General features: G+C 35.5%; 1 protein-coding gene across 2 annotated transcripts; it reads left to right on the plus strand.

Annotated features, from left to right (window-relative positions):
* Positions 1-1,419: 1,419 nt before the first annotated feature.
* LOC105440449 lies at positions 1,420-24,160 on the plus strand. 2 transcript variants are annotated; one of them, XM_030973049.1, is made up of 3 exons: positions 1,420-1,678; positions 16,092-16,262; positions 21,810-24,160. In XM_030973049.1, exons 2-3 carry the CDS (start codon positions 16,165-16,167, stop codon positions 22,339-22,341), a joined length of 630 nt encoding a protein of 209 aa, XP_030828909.1. In that variant the 5' UTR covers positions 1,420-1,678; positions 16,092-16,164; the 3' UTR covers positions 22,342-24,160. The 2 variants fall into 2 exon arrangements, with proteins under 2 accessions (XP_030828909.1, XP_030828910.1); XM_030973050.1 differs by lacking the exon at positions 1,420-1,678 and adding an exon at positions 3,031-4,259.
* Positions 24,161-27,214: the final 3,054 nt, after the last annotated feature.

Consider the following 27,214-nt stretch of genomic DNA (forward strand, 5'->3'; position numbering starts at 1 on the left):
TCGCTCGTAAATCATACAACCGGTCCGAGTTGTTGAATTAATCCGCAGTGGTAGAATGTTCAAAACAATTTTATATATACCTTCCCTGAAATTACTCTCTTACAAATAATTTCCAACATTGAGTCAGCACATCTGTAATGTATACGTACCCCAGACAACATAGATTAATAAATTAAAATATCAAATTAGTACGAGGACAACATATCATTTATCGGAGTATCAAGATATTTATGAAAATGGTAAATATCAATATCGTAGTTTTATTACGTACGTTGGCTGTTTTGCAACAGACCAAAATATGAAAAAGCACCAAGTGATCTTGAAAGTCGTCCTTAAAGATTTTGTGGAAAACATTAAATGATTTTCCAACAAAACTTTGGATTGTGGATGTCTCGCTTACTATACTCTCTTTTTTTTTTCTTTTTTTTTTTCATTGTTAACTGAATGATCTAAAATAGCTATTCGAATGAATCTACTATTTGTTTTTATTAGTCTTCTTCGATCGTCATCTTACACTTCTACTTATACTAAAGATTCTCTTGCGTGGGTAAACTTTTGTTACAAAATTACTTTCTTTATTCATTAATGTTCAATCCATTAATGGTTTCTGCTAAGGTGTCGTACGATTTCCCATTACTAACTTTATTGTTACGTCACAAACAAGCTTCCGATCTTCAAGAAAGATGTTGATTGTTATCCAATACAACGGCATTAATGTTTACGCAGGTCTAAATCCTTTCCATCAAGTAGTTTTGATGATTCTTTGAGTCCGGACGCAAGCTTCCTTTTTTTGTCGTTATTAATTTTATGAAAAGCATCGAAATAAATCTCATTATTTATGTTTCACTCGTCATGATATAGAAGTGTTATGTTTTTTTTAGCGAATTATAACAGATTGCGGACAAAAACTCTTTGTATTATAAGTGGTGATGCGAGTTTTCATTATTTTGAAGGAGTTTTATTAATTAACTGTATTCTTTACTCGCCGTGAAGATGAAAAGGCCCGTTTATTAAATTTAATGCTCCGTTGAATTGATTGCAAAAGGTGTAATGGAGTGTTGTCATATAAGACATAACAATAATGAACTGTTTCGACAATCAACAAAAGGGAATAGATTAAGTCTGGTTTCGTCAAGAGGAAACCCTGAGAATGTACTTCAGTTTCTTTTATATGGTATTATTTTAAAAGAAATCTTTTAAAAGACATGATAATGTAGGAGAAAAGAGTCAACGTAACTACAATAACGCCTGTTGAAAACTTTATTGTCATTGACAAAAGGGATGAAATCCCACCAACGCATTATTCACTAAAAACTTAGCAAGCTTCTGTATTCAAACCAAATTTGCCGACAATGACTAACTTTGCTCACATGACCGCGCCCCAAAGCGGTGAAACAATGATAGGTGATACAAATGTGGCGGCATTTTACAAAAGAAATGGACAAGAAGAGGAGAATAATACTTCAATTGTGCGGGGGTAGGTACGGTGAATGGTTAAAGTAGATTGAGAGTAGGATAACTGTCAGTCTGTGAGATTTCGCTAGTGCTGTTCGGTCACGGTGGTCCCTCATTTTGTCTTTTCTTGGAGACAATATTTATTGTGTCATTTGACGATAATTTACAGCGTTACTATCGAAGCATCCGACCATCTGACCAACGTGGGGTATCTCTTATAACGGTGAGTTGCAATTGTCCTACATTTTGTCATTTCCCCCGGCACTATCATTTTACATTCTCACACATGAAGATTGATGATTGTAAACATACTATATAAGTGTAAACTATGTCGAAAATATGTGAAATAGTATTTTGAAAAAGTCAAAACAAAAGGACAATTTATTCAAATTTCTACACTTGCGTTCTATTTTTGTCAGTTTGTAATGATTTTTGTGTTATCTTAACCAACAGGAATTCTTAATGATTCATAATGTGTCACATTTCTTTTGTTTTTACCTATTCTAAACTTGGCTACTGCCCCAATTTCGTGTTCATAGAAATATATAGAGGAGAGTGGATGAGAGTGAAAGAGAATGATGGGGACAACGAAAGAGAGAGAGCGAGAGATGCCTACAAAAATATGTTTGGTAGCGTTAACTTTTTTTTTTAAAGTTCATATTTTATTTGACGAGTCAGAATCCAACGCGGGAGGCAATTTTTCATGATTTTAAGACCAGAAAGTTGAATAGTTTCAAACACCCCCACTGGCAATGTTTAATTCAGGTGACACGATATATCATTATTTTCCTTCTCTGTAGCTGACATCTGATTCATTTTGAAAATTGTAGTTTGGGTTTGATAATATCGAACTCTCCTTCAGAAACGTGATATTTTGTAACAAGATTGCAGATAATTGTGTATTCATAATCAATCCCTATCATAATGAGATTAAGCGATGTACGGGCCTTTATGTTTTAAACTGAGTCTGAAATGGCCACTCTTGTTTTGAAGTGTTTATTACAATAATTTATAGCAGACTTGTTGACGATGCGTTATATTTCAACAATATGCATTCATTTTGGATAATATTTAAAAATTATTACTGCATCGGTTTTTTTTTTACTAATGATGAGTATGCTAATTTAGGTATTTGATATTTTCTTATTTTGTCATGATGATTAAGGAACTGCGTTTCAAATAATTTGAATTTAAGTGCTCTGCTACATCCGATCATTTCAGTCTGTGCTGCTAATATTTGTTTGAATACGCCAGTAAATAAGTAAAAGGACGAACACAATTTTTATACAGATCTCATCTCATAACGATTTCTAGTTTGTGCGCACGATCAAATATTCCATAGCTACATACTTTAAAGTGATGAAGAAAGGGCATTAATAGTTGTTTTTTTTTTAACAAGATTGCTGTTAAACAGTTTTTATTGATAAAATTTAATTGTCAACAAAGTTGTGCGAACAAAAAAGAAGAATAATATACGTTGCCATAAACATGATCAACTAACGAACACGCATACCTTTAAACCTGTCAGACTCACTAGAATACTCTCTCCTTTTAGTTAACTCGTGGTTTCGCGTGGGCAGACCAATAAAATGTGTCTGGATAATGATAACAAGGTATTGGAGGTGATTAAGCGCTGATTTTCAGATACAAGCCTGCCGTTTCTTGTAAAAGTGTGTCCAGTAATTAATGGCATCATGACGATATCCTGCTCCTTTAAATGGATGATCTAAATTTAGTACAGATTCACGTTCGATTGACAAGCGACACGCGTTGACACCTGTTAGGAGTTCAAATTAATGACCATTGTTCAACTCGTTACGGTTTACACATCTCCAGCCAAAGAGATCAGGAATTTTTCTACCTATGACTGGATCAATTTAATTCCCCAATGATCATCAAATCAGTATCAGTGATACTCGTGATCATCATCATAAGTGCCTCGAAGGACGCGTTCTCATGTTCTTTTACTACTCAAAGTCAACGTTTATTATTCTAACCTTAATTACTGCATAATCAATGAAGTTTGGATGAACGAGTTAAAACTTTTGGAAGCAGATTTATTCTTCGCTCTATATGGAAACATTTGGAAAGTTTGCGAGCAAATCTGAAGAATTGACAGTAAACTAGTGAATATACATCAGGGTCAACTGTGGTATCTGTTATTGTTGCTGCTAATTTTGATGAGTATCAATTGTTTTATGACCCGAACAATGTATCGGACTATTTATGAACAATACAAATCTTGCAAATGAACAGTAAGTGGCCTTTGGACATCATTCTGGTCAAACGGCTTGCATCAACAGCAGTGTGTTTTGATATATTTCTTTTGAGAAAATAAAAATTAAATCCTGTAATTTCTGGATCTCCGATCAATAAACCAAACAAACGCTGTTTGTAGAATGGATTTAATGACTTAATCATAATGATGTACAGAGACATCTAATTCTGGTTGTATCCTACTGACGGCAATTAGTAGAAAAATAAAAGATAAGAAAACAAGAGTCGGAATCGTTCTATGCAGCCTTTAACTTCTTTTAAAAAATAACGCGGGAAGAAGACGACGCCACACAGCTTTGCATCTGATTTCTAGAGCGGGGAAAATCATTCGTCCGCACTCTCTCCGTCTTCTAAAATTTGATTGTCTAATCGGCTTTGAGAGTGCGAATTACGAAGTCTCAACGAACTCGACGATGGCGATGAGCATATTATTAATCTCATCATCGGCTGGCTGACATAGACGTGGGGGATGAACAACCGAACGACCTGCCTCGTGCCGGTATAACATCGAGGGTTTTTAGACGCTGGTATGTAATATTTTGAACGATTTATCATCTCGTGAAACGGCTTATGTTTATGTTCTCATGTTCACTTTGAGAGGATATTCTTAACCTAAGACACAATTCCCTAAGAGTCTCAGGAAAAATAAGCTGGAATAAGATAAGAACGATTAAAAAAACAAACACACCTTACAAATCAAATTAGAGCTGGTCCATTCTTGGCGAAATAGTTTGATACGTTTAAGTTGGGTCGGACATGATGAATCTTCATTATATTTTATATAAAAACGTCTCCTATTAGCCTTATAGTCTCTTAGCTTTAAGATAATCGATGTGTATTTAAGTATTTTCTTTCACCCCGTTCACTAAAATTATAAGTTTTATAAGATTAAAACGGTCTATATATACATATATATTTTTTCATTCTATTATCTTGTGAAAACTAAATATGTGTTTAATGATATTTGTTGAAGGGTCACCACCTGCGAGGCCGTATATCGTAACCTAAATTAGGGAGTACCAAGGGCAAAAAAAGTATATCTACTCAAAGAAGGAAGCAGAATGTCCGGTCAGGAAGACAACCCAAACCTATATTCCTGCATTTTTTATTAAAGTAAATTAATAACATTATTTAGTTTCAAACCAATTAGGTACGACAACAGAAAAAAAGGGGAAAAAAGATTGTGACCATGACTAGCAGTAAATATTAACTTTAAATCGCTCATTATTCAAAGACTTTTGTGATAACTTCTCTCAAAATGTCACCCACAGGAAGAGAACAATAGACTGATTTACTAACATATTCGAATTTATGGATGTTTCTTTCCTAGGGACCTAGTGACAAGTTACTCCATTAACTTGTTTCTAATGGGCTTTAATACTTGGAATCATTTTGATATGTCGGGAAAGCCTCTGGCAAGCTTTCAGGTTGTTAAGAATAACCTATGTTTAAAATGTATGCTTAACATTTTGAATATGTTATAAGTAACCCGGTCTATTCGATAATAAACACAACATTTCACTAAGATTGAGCATGTAGGAGTTGTATATGTGGCACGTTCTGCACTCTTACTACCGGGAGGTCAGTGGTTGTTATACCCATTCCATTCACGCCAGCTGTGAATCATGTGGCAATATTCAGATGATGACATGTTTGGCAGCTCACAGACAATCATTATTCATCATCGCGAGCTTAGATGGTTGCCTTGGTTGTTCCGATCTTGGGACGACGGAGAACGCTACGGCAGACGTTCAGAGTCATCAGGAGATATGATGAATGTATGATAGGTGGCAGGACCGGATTTATTTTATTTCTTAGAGGGTCGCCTTTTCTCATCGGAATAATCTTCCCCGGGATAATCTTAAGCCCCCCTTTTTCAAATGACAGGGGAAGAGAAGACCCCTCCGATCCCGTGTGCCACTCTCTCATATCACTCTCGCTACCCCACCCCATCTCTCTCTCTCTCTCTCTCTCTCTCTCTCTCTCTCTCTCTCTCTCTCTAGCTATCTATCTATCTACCTCGCCCCTCGATCCCCTCTCCAGCTCTCTCATCCCCCTCATTCTCTCATCTTCCTTTACCACCCACTTCCCCTCTTCTAATCTCATAACTGGGGTTTACCGTATAGCCCATTTGAAATTACTGAATTATATCTCACGTCACATATTATGGTCGAGTTCAAATTAGTAGCTTCTTCATCAGGAAACAGATCACTAATTCAGGTTAATTAGAGAGCAATTAAAACGTGCAGTGTTCTGTGTCCTCCCTTCATAACAGAGTTGAAAGAGGGGAACACTCTTTTCTCCCAAATAATGAAATCACAGTGGTTACAAATTTAGAGCTTCAAACTCAAATGAAAATTGTCGATTCCAAACGATATTCCTTTATGTAGTTATTAATATAAATTATGAACATAATTATTGGGTATTTACAATTCCCATTGTATTATGAAGTGCTAAAGGCATCACTGGAAAAGTTTTGAAAGAATTTAATATGGGCAGAATAATTTGTCTAAAGGAAATATGAATGAATTCTTTGCTTAAATTAATCTTAATGAAGCGTCATAATAAAATATTTTCAGGATCCATCTTTTCAAAAATGTATTGTGGCTGAAATTGAAATACAGGTAGGACCAATACTGGGATGTTCCCTCAAAATTACGATCGATAATTATGTATATCACCCCACTATACCGAGTTATACTTTTACATGCTATCGTCTATATTACATTACACCCTTGTTTGTTTGTATTTTGTTTCATTTCAATACGGTGTTTAAAAAAAATTGATATCAGCCGCAAGGTTGTTTTTTAATGGATAATCAGTGACCGTAGAGGTGTGAAAAAGTGTGACGTCCTTGAGACTGATTTTCCTAAATTAGAATTTTGATTATTCTTGTAGGTTAACACTTCAAATGATGTAGTCAATAAAGTTGCGTATAAACACTCCTTTGCCATGTCAGCTTAGCATAACAAATGAATTTATATCACAATATGACTACAAAAAATACACGCTCTCGAAGTATTTGATTATGAATTTCTATATACTTTGTTCGCACATTTCGAGGTCAATGTTTTGAATGAAAAGTCGTTGTCTTGCGGCATTTGAAAGTATCATTAACATTTTTGTGTATATCATCTGATTGATCTATTCATTTGAGCTTCTGCTAAAATGTCAGATAATGAGTGTACAAGCAAATATTTTTCCATTGAAAACCCAAATAATTAAATGAAACAATCTGTAAAGGCACAGCTGAAAGAACGCGAGTTGTTGTTGAGAGCCATTGGTAAAATATTGTGCCGAACGTAATCATTGTATCCATTAGGACAATTGAATCTCGCTTTGTTTTTTTCTGTCATACAAGTAGTTTTGATTTCTAAGCAATATTTTCAATCACGAATTTAATGAATCAAATGTTAATTGTCCCATGGAGTGATAAGCTTTTATCGTGACTCAAGACCACTAATTTGTAAAAGATTTTAGCATCCTTGTTTTCAGGTAAATAAATAATAATAATAATAATAATGATTCAATATTTATAAAGTGCATAATTAAACAAAAGTTCCTCTATGCGCTGTACAAGCATGAATGACGAGAAATATAATCACATAAAAGGAATCAACAAATTGAAATATACAAATCTTATAACTACTAAAATGACTAACTTAACATAGTAAATAACATAATAAAGAGATAGCTAACATGGTCAAAACAAATAACGTAAGTAAGGATAGTTTAAGGTAATTAATTAATGCCAAAGAGGTGCGTTTTTAGTAAAGATTTGAACGTTGAAGAAGTGGGTGCACTGTCGTATGAATTTTGGATAGACGTCGTTACCTTTAATATATAGGAGCTTGTATTTGCTCCATTCACCCATCCGTCCACCTTGTTAACGCACCATGCATAGGGGTCAGCTGACACCTCATCATTACTCTCAATTGGGTTCATCCACACTCTCTCCTAAACTCCCCGAGTGCATGGATTGCTATTTTAATCTTCGCAGGGATACACCCGAGCTATATATAAACCAGGCCGGGTATGTATAGATTTAGTGAATATCAAAGTGATAATAACATCAACGATCAACAACCTTGATGACATTTCAAATGTGTGAACGGAACTAGTTTATGCAAGCCGGTTGGATAATGTTAACACCCCTACTTGTTCCGATTATGTCGTAGGCCTATTAGTGAAATGTTTCGGATATATAGCGATTGTGAGAGTAGTAATCAGGGGCTTAATAGGAAGAAGAAAATGATAGTGGTGAACTGAAATAAGAGTAATATATATTTTTTAAAGTTTAGTGAGTATAAATGGAAAACAAGAAGCGATAAAGAATTGAGCATTACAATTTTACTACACGTATCTCCTAAAATATTTTTAACCACATTTCTCAAAGTGATGATGCACAACAAATTTTCAGAGGGATTGAAAGAATTTTTCTAATGTATAATTAAGGTAAGCATTAGAGCTTTGCTTTGATGTGTTATCTTAACAATGTTGTTTTACTATATCTCCATAATCATTATCATTATCATTATCATTATTATTATTATTATTATTATAATTATTATTATCATTGTTATCATTATCATTATCATTATTGATATTGTTGTTGTTGCTGTCGCTGTTAGTGTTATTATTATTTTATTGATTTTATTGATAACAAACACAGAGGGCTTATTATAAAAGTATGCCTGCTATCAATTCATTTTACTTTTTTATCTCCATAAACAACCAAAGGTCATCGTTATGACATAAGCTTTCAACATTCAACCCGTCTACTAGCTAAAACTAGCCACTTTTTTATGTCCACAGTTAAGTTTTTATTCCTCTCAAATTGTAATAAATATGCATAACTAGCTTAGATCGTTCGGTGCAAAATGAGCTTAATAAAGATGCGATTAAGCGTATAACACTATTTACTCGTGGCGCCGCGCCGGCATGTTGCTGGTATATGTCATTCAGTGCACGTGATCTCCAATACACAGAGTGGATGGCGTGGCACTGATCTTATTATTTTAGTGCACCCAGTGTTTTGGGCTGTTGTTTGTATGGCATGATCATGTTTCATCAGGCTTTCCTTTTCTAGTAAGTTTTTGTTTATAACATGATGTGAATTCCATAGATTTTGACCGATACTAGAACGTACCAAAGCTTTTAAATAGGCCTATCTACAGTGCGTATAAAACATACTAAATTTCAGTAGCATCTTCTGAAAATGTAACCCCCTTTAAAAGTAAACTAGTATTGTGTGTAATGACAACTTACTCATGATCTTAAACACCATGGTAAGTATTCTACCAAAGTTATAACCGATCCTGGGTCTAAGATCACGTATAACAAAGGGAAATTTAGACTAATTTTCTTTGTTAATATTAACAACAGTTTAAGCCCATTGTCGGATTTATATTTTAGTAGAATACGGTCCAATAGTTTTTAAAAAGCCTTGTCAATTACTTTTTGCATCAACACGTGTTTTTTTCTTGCGTTTCCGAAGTCGTTAAGGCTAGTAAGCCTGCCGTTTATATACCTCTCTTTAGAAATATAGCCATCTGATTGGTATAAATTGGTTGAAACGAACAATGCCAGTACCGGTCAATAGTTCAAGAGTGAGACTCCCTCAATATTTCGGGTACCGGGAAAAAAGTAAAATTTTTCTGCGACCCCCTGATGTTTCAACCAATCTTTACTCAAGAAAAGGATAGGGTAAGAATTCTTTGTAGATTTTTGAGTCGTTTCGGTATATAAAAGACATATCGACTGCTTTAATATTCGGGGCCTGGCTGTTGCATGGCTCTCCGGACCCAGGCGCGCCTCGGGGTCGTGGGAGGATGGAACGTCCCCTTGAGCCTATAAAAATAGCCAGACCTCTCAAAGCAGTCGATATATGATTTCACGTGCTATTCGAGATAAATACCTTTCACACCGACGAAAATGGTGCAATATTGAGTTTTGTGGCAAGATAATATAATAAAATAAGAAGTTTGTCGACTGTTTAGACTGAAGTAAGATTGAACCAAGTTCTTTGGAAAGATAAGACCAATTACTCTTAACATGAATAGTTGAAACACGGATCAGAACTTAATTTTGAAAAAGATCATTTGCCAATCCTTGGTTCAAGGAGATTTTGACAACACTTTGTGTAAACCCTTACGCGTGCTATTGGAATAAGATATCATGAGACCGGATAAAAGTTACCCTTTGCCGTGGAATAGACATTAAAATCATAAAGGATTTAAATTTCTTATACGAGGCTAACAAAGTTGGGTATACTTTTTTAAATAAATTATGTGAATGTAATTTATTTATTTATTTATTTATTTAAAATGGTTTATTTCATTAAAAAACATTCGCGGCCCGAGAGCCGAATTGCAGTTTCTTTTACAAAAATATACATAATTGACAAAGTAATCATAATAATAATCATCGTCGCATTATTTGCACAGAGTTACAGTATAAAAGGGCTTGGTTCAAGGAGATTTCGACAATACTTTTTGTAAACCCTTACACGTGCTATTGGAATTAGATATCATGAGACCGGATAAAAGTTACTCTTTGCCATCACAAATTTACATTTATTTGCAAACGCAGAATGTGGTTTCTGTAAAAATGACATTTCATATTGTTTTTATGCAGCCGTATTCACCATTTTTAGGATTATGCACAGACAGAGATTTACTCTTGAAAATCCGATCGAATAAATGATTGCAAAATTAATACCTCAAGACATCACGAAGTGCTTCGGGATTTTCCAAAAAAAAGATATGAAATACTGATTGAATTACACTTTTGATGTCATTCCTACTAATAATATAAAATTCATTGATATGTTTAGTTAAATCTTAAAATATTATAATCTTAAAATAGACTATGCAACTGGTTTATTCAGCTTAGCGTCAGTCGGGTGTATGCCCCTTTTATTTAATAGGGTGGAAAATCAATAAATTAATCTCCCAGTGGCCGTACACTAAGTATTGTAGCCAGGGGATCGCTTCTGTAAATGTGAAAATGTTTTTGTCAAACTGCATTTTCACGCTCAGTCTCTTCTTTCCTATCATACATCAGTGTTTTATCTCATACTCCCATCACTTACTTTTTCCTGTGCCGCCCCCGCCCACATAGAGACGAAACACTGGCTATATACACCGCTGTATCAGAATTGCACCCTGTCCCCCCCCCCCCTCCTGATTCCGGGCAAGATAGTACCTCCCCCTCCTTTTTAAATCTGGATATGCTACTTATCAGAGCCATTATAATCCAGTGATACTGAGAATCATAAGCAATCTCATGCGATCATTATCGTAGTGATGGCGTCTTCTAAGAAATAATGTCTCTCATTTCAATGTCGACCTATGGCTGCTGTTGATTCTGTTTACCATGTTTTTCCCTGCTTCAATGAGCCGTTCTCAAGTACTTCTCCTGTACCTCGCCTGGTGTACGTATTCAAGCTGCCATTATAACCGCATCGTGGTAATACTAAATTGCCCAATTATGCTTTTAGCAAGGGTGTATCCTCTCCATTAACTAACTATCAATAGTCTATTTTCTTCGAGATTACCATAGGTCAAGCAAGGCACTATTTATATTTAGGGTCGTTGCTAAAGACCATAATGCTATGAATCATCCTATAGTTTCAATATACTAGTACCTGATATTGAAATAATCTTGGTGTGTGGGTAGCTTGCATTTCAAGTTTGATCACATCCTGATGTATGCAATAATTATTCAAACCCAAATTGGCATGCCGTATCAATTTCACGAAATTCATTCATTCAGAATACAAACTTCCCTGCACTATTCATCTCGATTACTTTTTTAGGGCAAAATGAATACTCTTTTGTTATTGTTGGTATTTCATGTGTTTTTTAAATCCTTTTAATTTCAAACTAAACTACACAATTATAGTATAAACATAGATTATGATGGATATTATAATAAAATATAAGTGACGTGGCATGCACGAATGTCTAGTATATAAAAACAACAGCAATCAAACGATTACAGGAGGACAACCAGAAATAAACAATGCTCATCAGAAATGAAAAATTATACAAAGAGCAGGCATCTGGCCGAATGAAAGAAAACATATAAAACACAAGCTCTCATTCCTACTGACCCTTTGTAATATTCAAAATGCTAACTCACTTGGCAGCATGAATGCATTTTTGTTCGTTTTGTTTTAACCTTTATGCAATGTAATGCAAATTACAAACGTGATTAAGAGTTGGAGTAGGCTTTTTAACTCCGCACCGACACTTGAAAATATATTGTTTACCTGACAGCAGAATTTGAGAAATAGCTATTTCTAGACTTACGAGGCTCATAAATACCACAGAGAATATGAATTTCTATTACAAACGATAAAAGATAACATTCTGTTTAGAAAAAAGGGTGCTAAGATCATTCCAGAATTTGTTAACGACTTGACAGGAAAAGAAAGGGTGTATCCAGGTTTCGGGTTACCTTTCGCAAAGGGCACATTCTGCATGTGTTTGTAACTTTGTGAAATTTCTTTAACAGAATTTTGTTTTATGAACAGCAGTTAATAAACAAGAGTTAGCGGTCCCTTGGTGAAATGGTTATCATATTTTTAAGTGTGAATGCGCGTGTGTGATCATTTCTCTCTTTCCATTTCTCTTTCTCTCTCTCTCTCTCTCTCTTTCTCTCTTTATGAACATAATTATATGCAGTATGTGGTGGATCAGATACATGTACATTCGTTGTTAGCTTATCGATATTAGGCTTCTGTCTGGATAAACGCGTATGCAAACACACACCCACACACACAAAAAGAGAAAAGAAAAGAAACATTTACATCTATGACTTTAACGAACACTTACCTTTAATTTTGTAATTGAATTTCGTAGATAGTTTAAAAGTAAAATAATGATCCACTTATATTCTTTAGGGGAATAGGAGCGTCTATATTCACCCTTTTTTATATGCATTTCTTTAATAAATTGGAACCAGTGCACCACGTGCATGTGAATAAACTGTATAGCCCCTGTCATGGGAAATTACGATTTCTCTAATCGGGAAAATTAGTTAATGGGAGATCAAGCAGAAAAATTCAATCACGGAACAATGAGAAATAAAAATCAGCTGAATTTTGAGAGAAAGGGCCGTGCTAGCTTAGGGCAGAATGCCTATGGGTGACATGCGCTCGAGATGACGTTTAAACATCATCGAGGGAATGGGTTTGCAGTCCTCTGGACTCAGGGCACTGCTGAACTTCTACCGGAAGAGATCCCGTGTGGTATGAGGACGGAGGGCAATGGTTCCCCTCGCTTGTCTGGAAGAGGAAACCTTTATCTTTGGGGATATCTTGATGCTGAGTAAATTATTATGTGACCTTTGCTAATTATTGTTATGTGTTTAAATTTATGCAATGGTTCCTATGGTCTTATATTTTAAAAAAAAGTTTTCGGAAGACGATTCATCTTTTGGGCTGATAGAACCCGATAGTCCGTTCATCTTTCTTTACTTGATACAGTAATTTGACGATGAAAGTAGTTATTTTAACAAAAAGTAAATTGTATTTCCTGATATGGGAAATTATCATAAAACGATATAAACACCATATCTTTCTTAGGATTTGTTTGCATCCAGCTCGTCGTAATCATGTTTCCTTTTTTTACACGGCTGATCAATTCGATCAATTACTGCGGAATCAGTGAATGTTTACCTACCACTGATTCGATAGCTGAGCCGCGATATATTATTCAATCTGCGATGCATCAGCTTTCTCCCCGGTGACGCAATTCTCCTTTGACCAATCGGCTCAATGAGAGTCTTGCTATAGGATAAAATAAGCGAACCGAAGAAGCGAAAACAATTGATTTCCCTCCGGATTCATATCTCGGGCTTCACTGAGTTCCTACAGGCAATAACGATGAGCTAACTCGTGAGAGTATGAAGCATGTGCTCAAAGGTGGGTGCGAATACTCGGTGGGAAGATGTGGTGAGATATAGATATGACAACACTGTCACAATCAGTATCATGTTTGGAAAAAACCAAGCGCGGTACTTTTAGGGTCATAGAAAAGATTTCATTTGGGAAATTTAATTCAGAAAATGCTTCCTAATTGATTCATTTAAAGGCAAATCATTTACAGCCGAATACAGGAACGGAGATAAGCTTGTGTATTAATATTTTCGTCCATAAGATATTGGGAGAGTATAGACGAGACACATTCCCCGTTTTGAATTATGCTAATATCAAAATAATATGATAATCGCGTGGAACTAATGTCACGCTATATTAGTTTTGTAATCATAAACGTGATCTTTTAGAAAATTGAATAATGAAAGGAAAGGACGAAAACCGGCAGGTGTATATAGATTTACGACAATGATGGTGTCCTGAGTGAAAAAACAATTTTTTGGCAGAATCGTATTATCTGGTAAATTCCTCCATGTAAACTCTTAGAAGTCAACTTCAAACATTTCCTTTCATGAAATTTCCATGATTGTGTAGCTCCATCACCAAATCCTCGTGCGACTTCAATTTCCCTGATAAAAAACAAGAGCAACATTAAACATATTACTTTTTCAAACGTTTCAAGAAATAAATCATTTAACAAAATGAAGTGTTTCATGTATCTTCATTTCAATTTTTTGTTTGTTTAGCGAAACAAAATCCGGGAGAGAAATAATACAACGAAGTGTAATTTCTCCTTTGCATTAACTTTTAGGGTTATTTCACGCTAATTTTCACTTTTTCATTAATGATGTGATTGATGCAGCCTGCCAATGTCTAAATGTTATTGTGAGCTTACTGTCATTAAACCAGGATTCTAATTCAGTTTGTTGACATAAACGAACGTTAAATTAGAGATTAATTTCAAATTTAGAAGGATTGTGAGCACACTATTAAATGTGACCGACAACAGATACGAAAGGGTATATCAGGGAAAAACCCACGATTCCCAAAATATCACATAGGTGGTCGATTTATTTTCCTTCAAAACCAAACATACACACACTAATACGCGTATTTGGCAGATGTCGCTGTTATACAGTGCGTCCCAGAAACAACGAAACCGAGAATTATCGATGTTTTATCATAACTTAATCACGATTATAATTAATAAATGACACGTATTTGTGAAGCTTAGATCCACCTCTTTCGTTTGATGCATATTTCACGCATGGGTGATTAAAATCAAGAAAGAGTACAAAAAGTCATTTGGCGGACAATATCTCAATTTCAAGAGAAAATCACATTAGAAAGTTCATTTTCTGCCCTTTAATATGACACCTCAATCAGGACAAATGAACTAGGAATAACACAGTTCTGTTTGTTTAAAGTAATGCTTGATTCCATTATTTGATTAAACGAATTCGTTTTTACTGGCTGCCTGCCGTAGCAACAAACAGAATTGACAATAGACTTAACTCCGCTTCGTTGAAGATCAGCCGTAGACGAAGACTTTTTGCATGGCTGATTCTGGTTTGAATTCGGTTTGAATAGCACACAGCAGAAACCTGTACATTTTATAGGGGGATGTTGAAAAATGGTAAGAACACACGTTCTCCTTTGCAGGAACTGTGAATATTAAATATACTCGAAAATTTACTCACTTATTGAATTTTGTACGAGCAGGATATCACAAGGGATGGTGAAGATATTATTAAAGAATTCATTACAAATGTCCTTATTGATCAGTTGCAAGAGTTTTGTTTTTAATATCATATCGATCGTCGAGTCTTTCTCACGTATTTTAAGGTGAGTTCAATGTTTTGTAAGATATTCACGTAAATTACCATACAAAAGGAGTCAATGATCACGAAGCACTTTCTGTATAATTTGTTCTTTGTTCAACGATTTATACAGATGTATCTATCGAATCTATAGATTATTCAGACGTGAGTGAATAATTATCTGCACATCTTTGTTGTCAGGTTATATCCCCCTCAACTCAAATCGAGTGTCGGGCAGTCGAACTTTCGTCCATCTCTGCTCGGCGACTCGAGACATCACACTGCTCCACCCTAACCAAAACGTTATAAATTTACGCACGCCAGACACATCCATTTTTCTCCAAGGGGGTTGGATCCATAAAACCATAGCATCACTCCCAATGGATGACTGGCACGATTAATGGAGAATAAGAGTGAAAGGGAGAGAGAGAGAGGGAGAGAGAGAGAGGGAGAGAGAGAGAGAGAGAGAGATGGGAATGGAGGAGGAGGGGGGTCTAGGTAATCCTGTCATATTGATACGTCAAAGGGCCGAGATGAAATACCGATATCTATTTTAGCTCAGCTTGATGTATGCTCTTCGGGTTATTTCTCATTCGTCTAGAGAGTTGGTACGTTCATCATTCTCACCCTCACCCATCTCATTTTTCTCTCTTCAGACTCATCTTTGTCATCAGTTGGTTTTCTACTTATTCGTCGAACAGTTGGATATCCAAACTTTGTCACCGCCTTATGACAAGCATTGGTCTTTTTTATTATTTTCTGCCTCATCAGTTCTGGCTTTCATCTGCGATCCTGGAATCTCGGAAGAAGAATTATTCCTCAAACAGGTTAGTTTCAAATATTATTATCATTATTATTCTACCTTTTAACTTTATTCGTGAAGCCTTTTCTAATGCTAGCGGATTAATGTCACACTTTTGTTCTAATAAATGTTAAACCAGCCTTTCAATACTTAGAGAGAATGTTATGCAGCATCTGTACCAACTTGTATTTACGCGTTATCAATTGTTTTGTTTTGAAAAGGAATTCTTAGCTTTTGGGGGCCAGTGATTATTTCATTTTGTCGAATTATTCTAGAATGCTTGTTAAAAAAAAGTAGTTAGCGCAATTAAGGTTTGTTTAATCTATTGTTTCAATAATTTCTAACCATTTTTCTCTGTTACAAAGTTTTTTTTAAGAAACCTTTCATATATCGAAAGTATATAAAGAGCACTTCCTTTGATAAATTTGTTGCAAATTTTAATCTTACATTGGAATTAATTGTAATGCTTATAGAAAATGGTATTTTCACTAACCTTATTTGCTCTAAATTCTGTATGGTGACAACCTATTACGAGACTCATATAATTATATTGACTAACGTTGTATATAACCCCTAAAAATGAAGTTTGTACAGAAATGCTGAACGCAGATAATGTCACTTTTAAGCAAACATCTAACCACTACCACCATCGCCACTATACCCCCACCGCCAATACCACCACCACCACCACCACCACCACCACCACCACCACCACCACCACTAATTTCCAGTAGTTTGGCCACCTGTTTTTCGTTCTTTTGTAAGAAATGTTTATTTTGTTCGTCTAACATAATACTGAGCCACAAATCTATTAACATTTCATTCCTGATTGATTCAATTCATTTTATTCTTGAAAATCTTCATCTTAATCCACTTGCATTTACGTAGTAATTTGATAGCTTATGATATCTTACGATTTTCGTCTTGAGGGGAAAGAGTGAGTGACAAGTGTGATTGTTTCACCTCTTCCGCAATAAATAGGGACGATGCACGCGATTAAACTTTGAAATATGTATTATGATATAACTCTCTTCCAATACTGTTATTGAATTTTTGACGGTTTGTTGGTAATAACTTCAGAGAACATGAGTTTACAACTCGAAAGGCTTCAGAAATCAGCATTTAGACTAAGCAGTTGAAATAAACCAAACCATTTCGAAAGGTGTAATACATTTTTGAAACAATGCATAGTAAATTTCTAATCACTCATTATGGGTTATACGTCAATTTTAGTATCTTTAGTCTTGAATGAAAGTAGCTAATAATGTTCCAAAAGTGAACGTTCCTATATTATACAGATATTTGCTATTTTGTCAATTATAACTGTTTGGACAAATTGGTCAAAGTCATCTACTTGTAACAACCATTTACAGATAACAAATCTTTCTACACCATCAAAAAGTCCTCATTGATACGGTAAAGTAGGAGTATCCATAGTTTATTGATTTTCCAGTAATATATGCCTTGTGGATATTATATTTAAGGAGTAAATTAATATTCAGGCCCAGAGCGTTTTCGTTTCCAATTTCTGTGTTTTCAATTTGAGTTTCTTTGAAACGTGCATAAAAATATAGAACTAAGTAAAAGGAAACTTTATAGTTCACCCTCCGCCTTCGCTGTTACGTCATGATATTGATAGTTTTGAAATGATATACATATCTATTAGCATCTTGGATGATGGAAATGTAGAACCTTCTAGAAGTACGACAATCGTTTATGCATTTCCTATGATATTTGGTATGGTTGGTAAATCTATACGTTGCATTTAACCTATTATTTAAATCATGACCTTATACCTTCAAGGAGCCAAAATGAAGTCAATGGAGATTTAGTTTAGTGCACATTATTCTTCGACCAAGTTATTCTTCTGTCAGTTTGTGTGACAACTGATACAAATATGCTCGAAGGGTTTACAGTCCTACGCATTTTTATTTTGGCCGTCTTGATATTAAGTAGTATTGATTTTCCTCGCTCGTTATCTTGCTCTGTTTATTTTGGGGGAAATACTGTAATGTATAGATTTCAACTATACTAAAATATTATATTATTCTGATTTGAGAAAGATATCTAAGCCAGGGTTGTAAAAGATATTTGAGACGACTGCCAATAATCGCAAATTGAGCGATTCGCACCTTTCCTTCTCTTTGTTAAGTGTCTTTTGAGTAATATGGGGTGAATGTGGGTGTGTATGCGTGTGTATGTGTATGTGTGCCCCTCTCTATATACATGTATTTCTCTCCGTTTTGTAATTTTCCTAATGTATTTTTTTCTTCTTTAACTCCCTGTGGGATCATGAAATTGTTATAATTTTAACATTATCAGCATCATTGTTCTTAGGAATATTCTTCCTCTTTTTCTTCTTACTATTATCATCACCAACTTTACTATTTCGATTATTGTGTCATTTCATTAATAGTTCCATTCTTATAAAATATTCGGTCACCATATGAATCAAGCTTTCCTTTTCAATAAAAAATACATACAATTATTTTAACCCTACTTTATTTATGTGTATTTCAAGACTGCCGATCATGTGGCTTTAGATTATTCACACATTTGGTATTCATACGGTGTTTTGCAGTTTATGCTAATTTTGTGAAGAAAAAAAACGTTGATTGTTAATTTTTTATGAGTGGTACGATATTGCCCATATATCCTGTACATTGTCATGATTATGCAACGACTGTGTATGACAGTTCCCTTTAGCCTCATAAGTAAAGAGAAGGAGACCGTTGATAACGCGTAAGACGTAACGCCTGGGTGACGTTACACACGATATAACCCAGCGTGACATTTCGTACTCACAGCAGGAACAAAATCAACCTTTCATAACAAAAAGCGTCAAACATAATATTATCCTACATAATTATTAGACGTATTTAGGAATGCTGGTGACGGGGATATTGCTAAATATAGAAGTTTATGAACAAATAGTAATTAAAATAGTAGGAGGCTGAATATCGTGTTTTATGGTCAATTGTTTTAAATTCTGTTGAAACAATGCTTGAATATCGATCTAATTCATATTAAGATATGCTAATTCTTTAAATGTACATGTATAACATAATTAATATATTGTCCAATTAGTTATGATTTAAAATCAATAAAGCACAATTGTTAAGTTTGGAGCGGAAATAACATAACTGCATTCTAACAACAACAAAATGTAAATACATGTATAGAGCAGTCATAGGATATAAAACAGTTGCCATTAATTTGTCATTATTTCCATCATGTAATGTAATTCGATGTTGATTTCGTGATTTTCACATTACTTTTTAACCCACTTTTTTAAAATATCCCTTTTCGTTTTCTTCGGTACATTGTCCACATCCACGTAGTACTGAAACTTGCTTTTCTATCTTAATTTTCATTTATCTTATCTTCATTGAAGACTCTATCATTAGCAGACCTAATTATTGCATATGATACACACAGTCCCGACCCATTACTATTGGCTTTCTCCAACTTCATCACATCAACTTTTAACACCCGTCTAGATTGGATTTCATTCTAGACATATCAAGCTCATTAACGTATAACCCCGCCCACGGTCCCCTGCATGTCGTCATCAATGTATGTCAAACTTGAATTTAAGACATGTACGAACAGAACCATTTATATATCTCTTTCACTCTCTCTCTCTCTCACACACACACACATATATACGCACACGCACACACACGCACGCACCTAAACACACATGCTTGTTATCTCGTTCTTCGTCATTATTATGCCACCAATGTGTGAAAAAAATATCAAGCCTAATTAACCATCGCACGAGTTTATTTTTGTAGCATAATTATCATTAGCCATGACATTTAACAAAGTGTAATTATCTGTACAGCTTCTAAGGTAATAATGATGAAGTACTAATTAAGAACGGCTCATCTGGAGTCAGTTATTCAGGTGACTGCTCTATAATTAAAAGTATATTTCCATGTGATTTATACCTACAATATCATTGCAATGATTTGGCGCGTACAGCCTGGTATATTATAATTTCATTGTAATCAAGATTCAAGTCAATTCGAACATTAATGCAAATATCGTTTTAAAAGGTTTGGTTATTTCGGTCGAACAGGGTTGAAATAATAAAATAGAAACTAGGGTATATGTTTAAAGGTGAAATTCAAAGAAAATCACAATTCGTCCTTGTTTTCACGAAGTGACGGTAGTGAGGAAAATCGTAACGCAAAGTGAATGCATTTTTTTTTCACTACCGTCACTTCGTGAAAACAGCGACGAATATGTCAACTAATGTATGAGTAGAAACTGGTAAGCTAACAGATGGTCATCGTACAAGTTTTAGGTCAACTACATATCGGGTGATTTATAAAATTACAAATACAACCACTTGCATAGCAGCTGGGATATACGAGAGATTCGCCGGAAAAATAACGATGTTTTAATGACGTCACTATATGGACCAATACTGCCCAAGCAGACGACATCCCATAAAGAATGAACATAATTGCAAATCTTTTATTTGTCAAATTATAATGAGTTTAGTGTATATAGATGTGATGGCATGTCAAACCATTCAAAAGGGGATATGACCCGATTCCGATAACTTAAATCTTTTGCTTGTAAATACACAGGAAAGGGGTTAATTAATACTCAAAGAAACCAGACTTTCGAATTGAAAACCCCCCGGAATGATATAAGAACGGCATTTGTTCCCTCTTGGAACGCCGAACATACCGCGGTGTGTGCAGCTGAATATTCAATGGCGTGTTATTTTGTTTACAAGCGACAGATTCCTTTAGTTTTGTATCGCTGCATTTGTCATCAAAATAAAACCATGTGCGGGTTTTAGAGTGAGGCAATAGACTATACATTTAGCATGACAGTAGTGAAGTAAGAGAAAGAACTCAAGAGAAGATGAAAACACAGGCACTGAAAATGTGTGAGATGTCATGGGACATCGTCTGCTTGTGCAAATCGTGTCCATACTGTGATCTCACACATCTCAGCAGCGTTCGGAGAGCTCTTCATGTGCTATGCCGGGGCCGTATTTAAGCGTTTTATAATTTATAATAATCATTACTTCGAATTTTTTCCAAGCATTGAATTTTGATAACCTTGTCGAATCAAAGTTTTTAACTTTGCAATAATGAAATTAAATTAGTTTTTAAAATCAATGAATATCTACTTTAAGCTTTATGTCCGAGATACTTACAATCAATGATTAAAAGATTACGAGATGGAAGAAAATGAAATTGAACTGGAAACCCGACTGCTGAGAAGACAGCATTCTTCCAGAATCTCGGGTAAAGGTAAAGGTAAAAAAAACAGATTCCTAAATTAAATCAAGCTTCCCACACGTTGTCGTAAATAATGAACAAACTAGCCACAAGTCATGTTTATTTTACAAACCAAAAACATTTAAAGAAAATAATCAGTAAGTGTTTGAATAGTTATCGGGTTTGTGATTTTCGTCAAGTATTCATGCATTCATTATTATTTTTGGGTACAAAAGCTAAACTTTAGAAAAGTTGGCAAGGCGGAATAGGTATTGATCAACATTATATAACCGCAGACTCTCTGTTATTTTCTATTTTCTATCCAGGTATTGCGGTGGGTGGTTCTCAATGGAGAGTAAACTGTATCCGTCTTCGTGTTCTCTCTACCTTATGATTGTCGTCATCGTCTTCTCGATCGGACCACATTGCGTCATCGCCGACTTCCAATGCATCCGAGAGCAGTGTTTTAGCGGCGCACCTACCTTCGAAAATGCCTTACGACTCAAGATGGACACGGTCGAATCAGCGCTGCGTCAATGCTTCCCGTCCTTCAGCTTCACTCACGGCGTCAGCGACGCTCAAATCGTCGACGCCATTGGCCATCTCAGGAAATGCAACCGACATGCGGCTACCAATTTGTCCAGAATGGTACAGTCGTACCACACAGACTTAGTCTCCGGATGGCAGAGTTGCTGCAACACCCAATCGTTAGGCAAACGACGGCGACGACGGAGTCAGATTGTGGATGGCGACGGGGAGATGATTTTGCAGGACAGTCGAGCAAGGAGGAGAGCAAGCCTTATGCAACGACTTGCAGATCTTGTGGCTAGTCGATCGCGACGGTTGCTTGAGGACTGAACAAAAAGCAGAGATGGACTAGAACGTTTAAACCATGTCGTATTGTGATTGTGAATATTTTTGAATGCAGAAGCTATAAAATACCGAGTATGTGTTAAACTATGATTGTTTTCAAAATCAGTGTCAGGTTTTTTGTCGAGATAGTTATCCGTCGTTGGATTAAACACAAACCTTGATGCTATATAGGGGATATTTACCCGTTAGTACATGCTTCTTGTCGTAGTCAATCAGCCAGGCGGCTTCTTTAAATCATTACAAAAAGAATCACCGTATTCCATCGTAGAAGATGCTTGTGTCAGATAGGGGTTGTCCACTTTGCTTCTGGATAGGCCTATACTAATAAACTCTAGCTTTCAAAGGTAAAATGAGCAAAGTCTTCCGGTCAACGGAGGATATTAATATCAACGGCACGGCACTTGATAAAAAGGAGATCTTAGTCCATTTTTCCCCCAGTGATTCGTAGCGAGACGTGATATCAAACACGACGAATGCAAGGGCAGAGAAATGCCGTTGTCAGATGTCACAGCTAAAGATGATATAAGCATAAATCACTTAAGCAAAATCACATTGTATGGAAAGTGAAGAGAAGTTAGAGTTTGGCATATACCCAGCCCCCTTTCATTACATTCTGATATGCAGTCTTTTGAAAGAAAAGTTTATAGAACGATATTTCAAGATTGAGTTCAATAGTTAAACGACTTATGAACTAAAATGTAACATAACCATTTCATATTGATTACGCAAAGAAAAGGTCCGGTTCAAATTCGTTAGCATCATGAGAAGGGTGATCAAGAGCTGTCAAGAAAGAAATTGATATACAAATTAAATGCGCAAAGGTGCGATGGCTCAGTGGTAGAGTTTATTTGAATTGTAATTTGTATCTTTTATAAAACTGTGGCAATTAGAAGGTGAGAAAAAATACCAACATACAATCTAAAATGTATATTTATATAGTTACACAGATAAACTTAAGTTCGGGTAAATATAAAAATATATTCTCACATAATCCAACCAAACTTATACTGAATGTTCAAGATTACAAATAAATGAAATGTGCCAAACAATTTTGGCAGAAAATGTATAGTGGTTGAGTAATGAGCATAGAAATATATCCGGGTAAGTAGGTCCCGCTCCACGTGATTAACGCCGGTCACTATGTGAAAATGAGAGTTGTGGGGGTTTTGGTTATCGAAGATGATGCCCGGAAAGTTTTTTGTGCGTTTGTTTCTATTTCACTGGTTCAAACAACCAATTTACTGCAGGATAAGGAATCCAGAATAAATCAGAGCAATTTTCTCTCAAAAAAAAAACGATTCCCATACCAGCGCTCAAGATTAGCTTTAAACTATTGAATTATTAGAAATGCAAATTTGTCTGAATAGTCAAAATATCTTTAGTGTCAAAACGTACAATAATTAATAAAATTTTGTTAAGAAAGGTTAAAAAAAGGGGGGTTGATTGGGTTCAATCGCCATCGTTACTTTCACCACCTCCCTACATGTTTACCCTTCAGCATCAACTTGACCGATAGGGGGACTGAGATCATGATAGGAGACTGTGTGGGCAGTATGTGTGTTTGTGCCTAGCTTTCAGATATTATCACTGAATCAGGAACCTTCACTGTCGATTTGTACCCACTTAGTAAGAGCGAATAGGTGTAGAATTCAATTATTATCTCGGTTTAAATACTAGATTACCCAAACCAAACACGCAAGCTTGGTTAAATTAAGTTAAATTTAGTCTCCATTTGGCGCCATGTAATCTATCCATACGCGTTAATTTACAAGATCTTGGGTATAGACACGAATGATCAAATATTAAGGTCATACTCTGCTTGAACACTAAACAACCTGATTGTTATTTTGAGTAATCCATAAATATGCGTTCTGTGTTAATGTTTTTAAGCATGCCATTTCCTAGACTAGAAATAATACAAGAATTTCATTGCAAAACCTGTTATCGAAAACGTGCGAAAACATACCCATAACTCATTCAAATGAGATTTACAATGTAATGAGACTGTTTAAAACGTGTTAATTGTCAAAAGCAGCAGATTTATATCAACCAAATGACAATCAGAACAAAGTGTTGATTTGGCTGTCATGTCTTGTTTCAGTCATGTCGGGAATAGACAAACCGACAATTCGACAAATTGATTGATTGAAAGTCATGAATGTCCATGTGCATGCTCATGTTTTCGATAATAACGTTCAAGACATCTTGATATTTCTGTTTCTGTCACATTGAAAATTCGCTCTCCTTGTCAGTTGTTTAAGACAGTGCTGTAATGTTGCTTGAAATGAAATTTAGAAATTTATTCTTCATATCGTAAAGTAATGCTGTTAATTCTAACAAAAAAGGATAACAATAATACAAAAAGTGATATATTGTATACAATGTGCTATGTATATATCAGGGAGAAAATGTATAAACGTGAATATTGAAGTTAATATTGAGGTTTAAGTGCATTTATTTTGTCCGTAGCCTATAGTCTTTATACCAGGCGTGTCCCACAGTTAGACTGACGTGTTTTTTTCTCCCTTAGTCAATAAAAGTGTTGCAAATCAACACTGTGGTCACACTTTGGTTCACATGCTCTTTAATTCTCTTAGTGTTCACAGTGTGTTACATCTATTGTGCCACACTGTCGTGCACGTGCATGCTCTTTAATTCTCTCTGTGTCACACTGTGGTGCACACACTGTGCCACACTATGATGCACGTGCTCTTTAATTCTCTCTACATTCACAGTGTGTTGCATGTACTGTGCCACACTATGGTGCACGTGCTCTTTAATTATCTCTGTGGTTACAGTGTGGTGCACGTGCTCTATAACTCTGTGTGTTCAAAATGTGTCACATTATGTTACACTATGTAGTATAATGCTCCCTAATGCTCTCTAAAATCACAACAGGATGAACAAAGTGTGAACACAATGTGAGAACAGTATGAACACGATGCGAAAGAAGTGTGAACGGTGTTGCTGTATTTCCTCTTTGATCGCTAGTTTTGTGATTCGGTTCTTTCCATCAAAGATGATAAAAAAAAGTTGGATTTAAAGCGGGAAGTATAATAAAGCCCGAGAGAAAAAAGAGCCAAGTTGAAAAATGGTGAGGTGGGAAGAAGAAAATTGAGGGGGTGAGCATGGTGAGAGAGAGAGAGAGAGAGAGAGAAAGAAAAGGAGAAGGGTTATGAGGAAGAAAAAACACACGAAAATTGTCACTGGTTAAAAAGAACTATGTAGGGGAAAAGCAGAGCTATTTCACACTTAGGCTACATCCCCCACCCTCTCCCCTCCCGGAAGAGATGATGATTTCCAGGGAAATATCCATAGGCTTCCCTCAAGGGTAATGCATTTGTTTATGGGTCAATAATCTGGATATTGGTTGTGCTTAAAACCCTCTCAAGTATTATCATTTCCTAAAAATTTCTACCGCTCGATCGCCGTTCGACCTCTCAGCAGCTAGACATGGGCAATTACCAAACATAATAGCCTAATAAAGCGAAATGCAGGTACTTGCAGGCAATATCACCTAATTATAAATAAAATTACAGAATAGATGCCGGATATTTCAAAATGCCTTTTTCGTCGAAACGTTTTAAATAGATACAGAGTCATGTGAGCTGTAAAGGGGGTTCTGAAAGTCGGTATCTCAACGATGCAATTGATGGGGTTCATCCACTTTTCATACCTAACTCGTGTATAGTACAAAGCCGATAATGTGTATTTAAAAGCTGTATATCATTACATATTTAGGTTTTTTTTTTTTGGGGGGGGGGGTTTTAATAAGGAAAATATCTTAAGTAAAAGGATATATAGGCTTCCACTGCTCCTAAAGGCGACAGAGATTCTCCACGGCATTGCTGGAATCATATTCCAGGAAAAAAAGAACACACCGGCTGAGGAAAAATGAGTTATCAAAGGTGCATTCTATGGTACATAGGTCACATCAATGTAATGCACGTTCACAAAATACACAGTAATTACGACATTTCGACAAAGCTGATAATGCAGTCACACAGGAAAGACCGACAACAGATCGACAACAAACCGATCAAAAATTCTCAAATTTCGCTATGTCGGGGTCCGATACACGCCCCGAACTGACCTGGTACGCAGCCAGCCCGATTGCATCCTTCCAGTTATTTTTTGTTCAAACACAAGTAGTAAAAATCCAAACAAAGTAAATGCACATTATACATCATTCAGAAGTTAAATCAGTTGCAAGTCAAAACTGAATTTTCCTTTTCATCCAAAACAATATACAGAAGAACAACATTCAATTATACGTAGGCCTACTTAGTCTTCTTCTTAAAACAATTTCTTTTTAAAATCAAACAATTATTTATACATGAAATAAAAATATCCTTGAATAAAACATAGTACTACCCCTGAAGATAGAAAATTACAACAAAACAAACGAAATCACAAAACAAGAGACACTCGATGGCAATACCGACAGCCAAAATGCGTACATAAATATGCAGCTAGCATTTTGTTTGTTTGGTGGGGGCTTTGGTCAAACTAGTGGATAAAATGCGAGAGAGTGAGGCAGTCATGAAGGGAGGGTGCCAGAGGGGATGATTATATCACGTTTTCCTCATCACTCTCCCTTTTTTTTCTCTCTCTCTCTCTCTCTTTCTTTCTCTCTTGTCTTTTATATCGCTTCCCTATATTGATGGAGGAAATAATACAAGAACAACAAGTGCAAATGGTCGCGATTGCTTTCAAGATTTTAAAACACTTACCTCTGAAGAAAAAATAAAAATAAATGTTCAGTTTGCGTTCCATTTCTTATTCACTTGTTATAGTCCCTTCCAAAGATTTTCCAATAAACTACTTTTAAATATGCAAACAATGATGGCCAGGTATT

This window comes from Strongylocentrotus purpuratus, unplaced genomic scaffold, assembly GCF_000002235.5.
Source record: "Strongylocentrotus purpuratus isolate Spur 01 unplaced genomic scaffold, Spur_5.0 spur5_scaffold_6, whole genome shotgun sequence".
Taxonomy (NCBI): domain Eukaryota; kingdom Metazoa; phylum Echinodermata; class Echinoidea; order Camarodonta; family Strongylocentrotidae; genus Strongylocentrotus; species Strongylocentrotus purpuratus.

Bases quoted from the DNA above. Each gene is read 5' to 3' on its own strand.
- LOC105440449 (XM_030973049.1), top strand. From the start codon at position 16,165: ATGACAAGCATTGGTCTTTTTTATTATTTTCTGCCTCATCAGTTCTGG. The intron at 16,263-21,809 runs GTTAGTTTCAAA...TTTTCTATCCAG, and splicing joins AAGAATTATTCCTCAAACAG to GTATTGCGGTGGGTGGTTCT.